Source organism: Olea europaea, chromosome 4, assembly GCF_002742605.1.
Source record: "Olea europaea var. sylvestris chromosome 4, O_europaea_v1, whole genome shotgun sequence".
NCBI lineage: Eukaryota > Viridiplantae > Streptophyta > Magnoliopsida > Lamiales > Oleaceae > Olea > Olea europaea.
The window spans coordinates 5,961,884-5,972,282 of record NC_036240.1 but is presented as its reverse complement, the minus strand read 5'-3'; the positions used below and the strand labels follow the sequence as shown (position 1 = coordinate 5,972,282).

The 10,399-nt window shown below is 31.9% G+C and overlaps 1 protein-coding gene across 3 annotated transcripts; it reads right to left on the bottom strand.

Moving 5' to 3' along the window:
- Positions 1-874: 874 nt before the first annotated feature.
- On the bottom strand, positions 875-9,511 carry LOC111393397 (WD repeat-containing protein 43). 3 transcript variants are annotated; one of them, XM_023018903.1, is made up of 14 exons: positions 9,378-9,511; positions 9,160-9,301; positions 8,643-8,786; positions 8,431-8,546; positions 7,566-7,723; positions 4,910-4,998; positions 4,224-4,770; positions 3,129-3,233; positions 2,421-2,572; positions 2,255-2,334; positions 1,761-1,866; positions 1,453-1,527; positions 1,108-1,362; positions 875-1,000 (listed from the first exon to the last, which is right to left on the bottom strand). In XM_023018903.1, exons 2-13 carry the CDS (start codon positions 9,247-9,249, stop codon positions 1,225-1,227), a joined length of 1,800 nt encoding a protein of 599 aa, XP_022874671.1. In that variant the 5' UTR covers positions 9,250-9,301; positions 9,378-9,511; the 3' UTR covers positions 875-1,000; positions 1,108-1,224. The 3 variants fall into 3 exon arrangements, with proteins under 3 accessions (XP_022874671.1, XP_022874672.1, XP_022874670.1); XM_023018904.1 differs by having other exon boundaries at positions 9,160-9,295; XM_023018902.1 differs by lacking the exon at positions 875-1,000 and having other exon boundaries at positions 1,055-1,362; positions 9,160-9,511.
- Positions 9,512-10,399: the final 888 nt, after the last annotated feature.

Sequence of the window (10,399 nt, the reverse complement as noted above, 5' to 3'; positions counted from 1 at the left end):
TTAAGTCACGGTACTATCTATATTATGTAATTATGATTTTGAGATTTATCATTTAGTTGGAAACTTCAAAAATATAAAACGGCTCGAAAACGGTAAAGAGAATAGAGCCTTAGTATTCGAAAAGGCATGCTAGGCTTCACCTATGCACGAGGCGTGGACAAAAAGTGTTTCCTTGATATTAAGTGCAAATTAAATTAAGTTGACTGCTTAATAAGCACCTGGGCATACTTTATTAGTTTTTGTTTACTTTTTTCCTTTTTTTTTTAAAAAAATCTTTTGTTTGACTTTAGTTTATTAACATTTTTTTTTTCATTTTTTTAAAAGGCTCTTATTTGACTTTAATTTCAATTTTTAAATGATTTTATTTGTACAAAAGTGAAAATGGCTTTATTGGATAAAAATTTAGATAAGATTTAAGTCACGGTACTATCTATATTATGTAATTATGATTTTGAGATTTATCGTTTAGTTGGAAACTTCAAAAGTATACTTATGACTATATATCTGTTAAGCAAGACTTGTCTACTTGAAAAATAAAACCATGAAAATAGTTAACTTTTACATTTCAAGAACTTGAAAATTTTATAATTGACAAATTGTAGGAATATTAAGTAGTATTTTATAATTATAAATGTTTAAAATGTATTATTCTAATTATTAAATACTTTTTAAAATAATTAAGTATTTAAATTAATAATAATAAGTAATGCCTCCATGCCTAATCACGCTTTAATCTGTTTAGAACATTAGAAAAGATAGTAACAAACAGAGTTTGCATCAACTCAAGCGTTGATTTTATAGCCAAATAGATCAATTTATAATTATATCTTTAACGAGAATAAAATGAACATTCAACATTCTATTATTTTTCATGTAAGAAAAAAAATATTGATAAATTGACAGAATCACAATGCATAACAAAGACAATTGAATGAAGACTGTTGTACTCGTGATCGAATATAGTGTCTTCTTGACACCAGCATACACAACGTCGACAATCGTTAAAAAAAAAAAGAAAAAAGAAAACAAAGAAAGGCATATCAATTTCTGAAAGTAAAAAACTTGCATAGTCGAATATACATAAAATCCTGAAAAACTCGTTTTTATGTTAATTTTTCGTTCTTCCACATTAAACGTTAGAAAACAAAATTTTTGCCCGAAGAGCAATGAAGATGAAACAATACAACACAAATTACGCGATGAAAAGCTTGCTTTATGTCGTGCCTAATTATCACTGTTACTACTGGTTTGAGAATCTTCATCGTCATAAAAAACTTCATCAACATCTTCAACTTCGCTTTCTTCCATCTGCTCACTGTGTTCCGTGGGGGCGCAGTTTTTATAATTCGTTGCCTTGTCAATCTGTTTCCAAAGAAAAACTCAACCTGTAAGACTATGTCGAAAAACATAACCAAATAATTTACATTTCTAGTGACGTTTAAAAGATTTAACCTGCGCTGATACGAGTTGCAGACGACCAGACAACTGGAATAAAGAGTTCACGGCTACAGCTTTTGAGTTTGTAAGCTGAAAAAGAAACAGATAAATGCAAGACATGACTTGCGTGAAGGATCAAAAAACGAAAAACAGAGAGGGAAAATTAAATCTACATACAATAACCTATAACATGTACGGAGATAGAGAAACGAGAAGTGAATTGTAGAATAAATATGGAACGTCGAATTTGAACTTATGAGAGCAAAGGTAAACCAAATGATAGATGGAGGAACAAAGTATAAAACAACTTTCACAAGTTATACCTCGTACAAGGAATCTAGAAGTTTTGGGTCCTGAGATTTAACATAATTGCCGTGATACACCAATATACAACTTATCCATGGAAGAATGAGCTTCCCACTGCGAGATCTGGCCAAAGAAAGTTTGAGCAAAACAATAACACGAAACAAGCAAAAAACATATACCTCGGAAGAAGTAAAGATAACTTAGCTCCCAATTGGCAAAAATTATAAATTGTCCAATTTCATTTTTAATCACACATTCCAGTGGACGCACTTAATATTCACTGTTCCACCACTTATTTTTATCTATTTACAAATTAAACCGTTTCTATAAATTATTTTCAAATGGAGGCTTATACAAATTCGAATTGTTTTAAGTCAGTCCATCATCTTTCGCGTGGAAAACAATTTTATTCCAATTAGAGAACCTTTTTCTTCGCTTGCAAAGAGTTATCTGTGCTATTAACAAGTCACATACAGATAATTTCCAGTTCAGAAATTTTAAAATAGCATACCTGGATAGCCAGACATCCACCAAGATTTTTAGCAAGTTGAAAGCATCATCAGGTTCCATGGATATGATTGCTGCTTTTATCTAAGATAAAAACATGCAGTTATGGAAAAGTTCTATTTTGCATATAACAAATGAGATACTCAAAACTAAATACACGAGAGACAAACCTTTTTTATCGGCATACTAGCTTCAAGATCAATACCCTTCAAAATTTTTGAATCCAACATTGTGCTAAGCGTGGAATCAATATTACCAAGTACCCCTAAAGATCTCAGCTTGTCCTCCATGCATAGTGTTCCAGCATCAACATCGATTTTATCTGCATCATATGTTAAAAATAAACTAGATCATTATAGGATTATGCGTTTTAACCCCTTTTATTTAATGTTCCATTACTCAATAACTATCAAAAAATTTCCAAGATGTGAATATTATAAAACGGAAGACTCGAAATTGATGATGGTACTCAATATTGGCGTAATCAAATAAAGATACTCGCCTATTGTTTATATTAGAGAAAAATAAAATATCATTTATAGGGATGTCATCAAACATATAATCATTGCTGTGCTAGTACTTGAATGAAAATATTTTTTTGTTAACCTTATAAATACATAAAAGTTTAAGTACACAGAAAGTAACTACATAATTGAAAATTACCTACTATGCAGACAGAGATTCAATGAACAGTAATTCTTTTAATTCAATCATATCTTAATCAATGCATTTACTCCATGGTAAATTATAATAATTTCTGGAAAAAAAATCTGCATTAATGATGCCGACTGAGCAAATGACAAGTCAAAAAATAAAGGCGTGTCAACCCAAAATATGTAATACAGCAACTTCAGGAGAGAGCTTTAATTTTTAAGCACCTTTATTTGCCACAGAATTAACTTCATTCTTTCCATCCATCAAATCCAAAACTTTGGGCTTAGGAAGCAAAGCACCATCCGCATTTGCACGATCCAGAGCAGTAACTGCTTGTCATCATAACAATACGTCACAATGTATACAAGTCATGAACTTGGAACATATTTCATATGATAAATTCGAAAGTCGATATATAAAGTCAAACTGAAAACTATATATAAAGTCAAACTGAAAACTAGGAAAGCAGCATTTGTATACCAGAAAAACAGATCTATGCTAAATATTGAATCAAAATAAACTAATTGAAGTTATTTATACAGAATGAAAAATTATAAAATCTTTTATGGTTATGTTGACATTTCATAATGATAGGAGGATCCAGTTTACTGTTATTAAACATTTGATAGTTTTCCTTTCAGAAAGATGAAATAAAACTAAAAGGAACTATAAGAGCTTTGTTTTCAAATTGGCCTGTTCATGTTAAGTTAGGATGAAAGTGTGCGCATATGTACTATATATCTTTGTAGATGCACTAAGGCAGTGGCAATTTTAAGTTATTTTAAATTTGATGTATCCAAGGAGTAACTGTCCAAAACACAGAATGTATTTGGAAAGTCTGGTAATGCAGGCAACAGCTGAAGAATACCAAAAGGCATGTAGACAAGATAGAGATAGTTTTTTTCCTCTATATAGTTTGAGTTTCTCCCTTAATAGTTAGTACAGCCAATAATAAACCTGTAACAGTACCGGACTGAAACTATAAAGACCAAGATTGCAACTCTTTTTCTTTCTTAGTAGTAGAACCCAGAGAGAGCATTTGGGAGCCATTTTTATGTAAAAATGCATTTTGAAATAGTAAATTGATAGAAAATGTGTGGTTGAAAAGTAAAGAAAAGTTTTTGATTTACGTGTAATATTATTTTAATGAAAAATGTGTGGTTGAAAAAAAAAATGCATTTTGAAAAAAATGGGTACCAAACGGGGCCCCAATCCTTCCAGCCAAACACGCTTTCAATGGAATCATAACCACATCATATCATTCAAACCAGGGTCAGGACAACGAAAATATTAGAGAAAGCGAGAGAAAACTGCCTTACCTTGATTCGGAATTTTGGATGTTTTCTTTGACTTGTGGGATTGACTGATGGGTAGAAGGATTCCATCATCTGAGCTATTTAACTTTAAGTCTGCTCCAGAGTGCACCAGAACTTTCTCAAATGACGGTTTTATTAGGAAACCATAGGCAAGAAACACATGACCACAAGCAGGCTCAGAAACCGTTTGTAGCTTTGCAGCAAATACATTAGGAACTGCTCCCTTGTGTTTCTTCAAAACTCCATCATCATCAGATATGCTGATCTTCGTGGGTTTGGAATTGCGTAATTCGTCAATTGTCTTTCCATGCCAAAAATAACACACACCCATTTCTGATACACTTAAAACACATAGACCGTTATCATCTGGATCACTGCTACTAATGCACATGCTATCCAAGAAGATAGCAGGGTGATCCATTGCAAGAAATGCACATGCTGATTTGTTTTTGCTACTGTCAATTTTCCAGACTGCAACATATCTTTCACCCACAGCAGAAGAAAGCACATATCTCCCATCTTCAGAGAATATCATACATCTAACAGCCCCCTAGTTACCGATAGAAACAATTTATGAACCATAGGTGAAATGAGAAGGCAGAAAATTATCTCTATTACTGTCAGTAAAGGAATAACAGGTCAAACAAAAATATGTCTACAATAATTAAAAGATAAGAGAAGAATCTCACAGGATGGCCTGAAAACTTCTGCACTTTCTTGTGATTTGAGGCATTGAAGATCTTTAATTGGGCTGCTGCAGTTGCTATCCATTTTCCATCTGATTTGGAGGATACACACCCAAGAAAGCAAGCAAAATAAATCAATTCTAAAAGTCCTATATTGTAACATTCAAATGCTAATATAAAAAGGTGGTAGCAAGTTATTGATATTTAGCATGGGCATCAATTCAGCCAACAAGAAAGCATATATATCACTGCCAAAACCTTTCTCTGTCGACCTATCTTTTGCCTTACTAGACTTCTCACATCACCAGAAGTAGCTAATTATATTAAAAATATCAAAGGACCCATTTATGTCTTTCTTACTTTTCTCTAATCGCACAGTAGTACATTTACGAGGTATCAAAAAGGGGGAAGTGACCCAGAATGCACACTACTCTGTTCATGCTATCAGGAGCTCGCCCACAATAAACAGCAAAGGAAGGAAATTCTACTCCAAAATCCAGAAAATAGAGCACTAAAGAAAGAAGCTATTTGTTACTTTAGGCTTTAATTTAATATCTATAGGTATTCTTAAAAACAATAACAAAAAAGAAAAGACTTTGAGTAGCTGGCCCTAGCATGTAACACAAAGTCAGCAACTTCTGTCAATTTTACTGATGAGCTATGATGGAATATCCACCCTAAGAACATGATACAATATATATAGTGATTAGTGACTCCCTTACATTATCATCCATTCCTTAATAAATGGAAGGAGGAAAAAATTTATATATAAATAAATTTTATTCATCTTATAGTTGTCAGATGAAGTTTATATTGATACCATCCATTTTTAAAAATAATACCAGCAAAGATGCCCACGGTACCTTTACTCCCTGATCTTTGTGATCCAAAGACGATATAATGACAACTTCATATTCCACTTTTTAGGAAATTTCTTGCTACCACAAGGGCATGGTATTGTTATCTTCAAGATTCCTTAGATAAAAATTTCACAAATTAATCTTTAGTTCCCACATAATTGAATTGTTGACTTCATCTTTAATGTTTTGATTAATACAAACAAATTGCGTTTATGTCTAACAAATTGAATTCAAGTGCTAATAGTGATTATTGCAAGAGACGTGCACATGGACAAATAATTTTGACGATTGACGAACATAAAGATGGAAATCAAGCATTGATGTCGAGAATCACTTTGGAAAAAAGATCGATCGCTAAAAAAGACATTAGATATAGACGATATAAATTTTTATGTAAAGGTAAAACACCTCAATTTTTAGCATTGACCATAGCTCAAAAGAATTTTTTTTATGCACGAAAATAAAATCACGTCTCAAAAGAATATTTACATAAAAATTAATTTTGAAAAAGATAAGTATTTTGATTTCATAATCAAATATTTATAAATATACTTACCCTTACAAAAAAGGTGAGAAAATCCTTCAAAAAACGTACATGAATCAAAATCATCAAGAAGGAAAACTGTCCGGGGGCATTTTTGCCTAATCAGACATTCGTACGACCCAATGGTCAATTTTTTTTTTATCGTTCCAACTTTGACTCAAACGGCTAGTTTTTACATCGTCCGGTTGAGTCTGGACGTCTGGATGGCTTGTTCGGATGGACAGAACTTTGCCCATTTGAGTGCTATAAATACCTCTTAACTTCCTCATTTGTAATAACTTTCTTTGAGCATTTAAGTAAGGTTTTTATTGATCTCAACTACTCTATTTTTCAATCTTTAGAAGATCAAAATATTTATAACTTAAGAAACATTTTTTGATTGATCAAAATTATTATAAATTCTTCATCTCATTAAAAGTTTTTCAAAGTAACACTTGAGCTATACTCATTGCAATCTATTGAAGTGTTAAGCCTACTTCTCTATCAACACTTAATTGTGATCATTTCATTTACTAAGAGAGAAGTTTCTTACTTGTAATATCTCTTTCTCTTATTTTCGATTGTGGGCGGGTCAAGGTCTCGGAAATCTCAACATTGTAAAATGATCGATACTCCTTGGTTGTAAGTCATCGAAAGCGTTGTAAGAAGGTTGGAATACACTATAAGTCAATCAATATGGTGAAAAAAGTCTTACTCGTGACGGAGAGTTTGGTAACGGGAGACGTAAATCATTGGACTGGATTGAACCTCCATATTATCGTTTGACTTCTCTTATCTTTTACTTAACTTTGCTTTCATTTATTACTTGTGGTTTCATCTTAGTCTTTGCTATTTTTCATATTTATCAATATTTAATTAATTGCTACATTTAAGTGAGTTAGTTGTATACTTATAATTATTTTTCGAAAATGTTCACCCCCCTCTTGATTAGCTAGTCTTGGGCTTTCATAATTGATAATGAAAAACAACATCTCTTTTCGATAGCCAGTGATACTGCATTTGCTTTAGTCAGTAACTAATGAGTAGTAATCACAAATATTTTTATATAATTACATATTTTGGCATGCTATTCTTGGTAATTGATTCAATTCCCCTCCACAAATTGCCCTATCTCCATAACATGCACACCCAAGTTTCATGATAATCATTCTGAAAATCAACCACGAGATTACTGAATATTGTTGCTAAAAATTTCTCAACTATACGATGAAAATAAGCTCGGTCAATTATAAACAGTCATAAGGTAGATATATACCTGGTGAAACGGAAATAGAAGATATTGCTTTGCTAGAAGAAGCGCTGAACTTTCGCAATAAGTTTCCTGACATTGAATCGAGTTCACAAACTATTCCATCAGCGCCGGCAGTGTAAATGCGTGGACCATGAGTAGGAAATGAAATTGCACTAATGCCTCTGCATAATGTCGAGGAATTGAATATAACAAATGATTAAACAACCCCAAATTCTGCATTTTCATTTCTGCACACACATGATTTATACCATCCATTGAAACTAGTTTGTATTTATTTCACAAACTTCAAAAGTATCCATCCAATAGGTCACATCATATATCTTCAGGAAATTTAGAATAATCATCATTTTCCTTTTTCAATCTGGGTCCAAGTATGCACATTGATACACCCCAAATAGTATTAAACTTCTCTACATGATATGGGATTCTTCCTAGAATCAAGAAACTAAATCCCACAACTATGGGAACTTCTTTCTAAATTTAAGTTAAATAAACAAATTATGTCCTTTCAATATATGGGATGTTCAAAAACTTAAAAAGCCCCTTTCTTCTTTCAGTGATCCATGAAATTCAACAGTATAGCAGGAGTGTAACAAGACACGAGAAGGTGAAAGTGACAAAAGAACACGCACGTTTGAGAGTTACTTATCTACATTTACAGACGCTCAATTATTTGGTCAAGAGAATTAAACAAGTCAGTAGGAATCCAAACAAAATGGACAAAATCTCATCCAAGGCCCTAAAAACTACCTTTCATTTAACATCACATACAAATCAAATACATTAGATGAAAGTTAGAGGAGCCTGCAAGATTTAAATTCATTCAGCATACAAAAGAATGCAAAGTAAGTTTTCACAAAAAACGCACCCAGGATGACAGTCATTAACCCTCCATTTCAACTGACCAGCAGATACATCCAATGCCAGAACATCGCCACCACCCGTTCCCAACACCAACAGAGAAGTTCCAAGCTTCCTTTTTTTCTGGACGCCCAACATATTATTCAGCATCAAAACGAACAGGCATAACTGAACATGCTAACGAATTTAAAGCAACAAGGATTATATGCAAAAGCAAACCTTTTTGTCCACTGACAACCACTTCATACATGTATAATCCATCGAAAGGTGTCCTCCTTCCTTCTTCCCAAATATACCCGTAGTTTCATTTGAAGTAACATCAGAAAACTCCGTTTGGACCTGACCCTTCACGGTGTCCCATATCTGAAATAAATACAAGCATTGCTTAAATCTCCATAAACAACGTAAATAAAGGCTCAAAAACACCTCCAAGTTCCACCTACTTATACTTCTAATACACCATACTTTTATTATTTTGTGACAAACAAAATAAACTTGCTAAAATTTGGTAACTTCCATTATTCTTACACCTCAAAAACAACGGCACAAGGCACAAACATACACAGAAGAAAAGCAACATCCGAGCCAATACATATATATATATATACCTGAAGTAATTCCTTTTCATAAAATACATGTTTTGGCAATTATATTTCATATTAAATTATGTACTCAAGAATTTACGATATCACTTATTTCTGATATTAAACTGTGACTTCGATTCTTTAACGAGTACCTTTATTCGACCGTCACCGGGGCTGATTGCAAAGAAGTCCATAGATGGACTAAAGGAAGTTAAAATGTCACTAATATTCGAAGACCTCATTATAGTTTTTGCTGAAGAACAAATCCGCGAAGAAAGAAAAACACTCCTGTAGCTTAAAGATACATAATTGATTGTTAGTACGGTATTTTAGAAAGTTGAAACGCAAAATAGTATGTGTTTGTGTTTACTTTTGGTACTTGTGTTTCGTAAATTCAGGGATTGCGGAAAGGCCGTGGAGATTAACACCGTCGGTGGTGGTAGTGGTGGCGGCGACGGCGGTGGAGGGGAACTGGGAAAATTTTCTTGGAGTAATGTGTTTTGCAGCAATAGATGTAAATGGGCCGTAATTTCCACTTAAAGGCAACATGGGTAATGGGCCTTGTGGCCCTGTTCTTTCATTTGTGCTTCTATTTTTAGAAATAATATAATTTTATTTTTTAAAAATTAATATTTAATTAATTTAAACTTTTTAATTGATTTTTTTTTTTTAAATTGACTTCCTAGCGTTGATATAGATCAATTAACATTATTAATTAATTCAAAGAAAAACATAAGAAGAATATACATGACAACATATATGATTGTGCATAAAAATTATTTTTTGAAAGTACGTTAAGACGTATATAAATGTTATATTATTAATTCAAATAAAAATATAAATGTAATATAGATGAAAACATGTTTGACATGTTTAAAATCCTTTTTTTTCTTTGTTTATTTAAATACGTTGAGATGAACTAAGTAGCTTACTGAAATTGGTCTTGAGTACAATACGAAAATCTTTTGCAATGTTCTTTTTAAATAGAAAATGTTGATTTTATTTGTCGTTATTTGATCACAATTTTAAAAGATAAAATTCGAGTCGAAAAGTTATTTAAACTATAAGTTTTAAATCTTTAGAATTTTATAGATCTTCATACGAAAACTCTTGACTTGTGTTGAATTATACATAGCTGAATCGTTTGAGCCTTGAGGTAACAAAATAAATTAATTAAATTGGTTAAAATGTTGCAAGGTAGTATTGAAATAATTATAATCTTATACATTTTAAATAATTAGTTCTTTAGATAGAGAAAATAAAAATGAAAGATCATAATACAATTATTATGGAAAAAAAAATAATATAATTACAGGAACAAAACATATCTAAGGTAGTTGCAAGATAAAATTTAATAGGGCATAACTTATTTGTTGGTCACTAATTATCAAA

Excerpts from the sequence above, each read along its gene's own strand:
- LOC111393397 (XM_023018903.1), bottom strand. The coding sequence starts at position 9,249 with ATGAGGTCTTCGAATATTAGTGACATTTTAACTTCCTTTAGTCCATCT. Across the intron at positions 2,573-3,128 it reads TAATTCTGTGGCAAATAAAG|ATAAAATCGATGTTGATGCT; the intron begins GTGCTTAAAAAT and ends CATATGATGCAG. Across the intron at positions 1,867-2,254 it reads GTGGATGTCTGGCTATCCAG|ATCTCGCAGTGGGAAGCTCA; the intron begins GTATGCTATTTT and ends TTCTTTGGCCAG.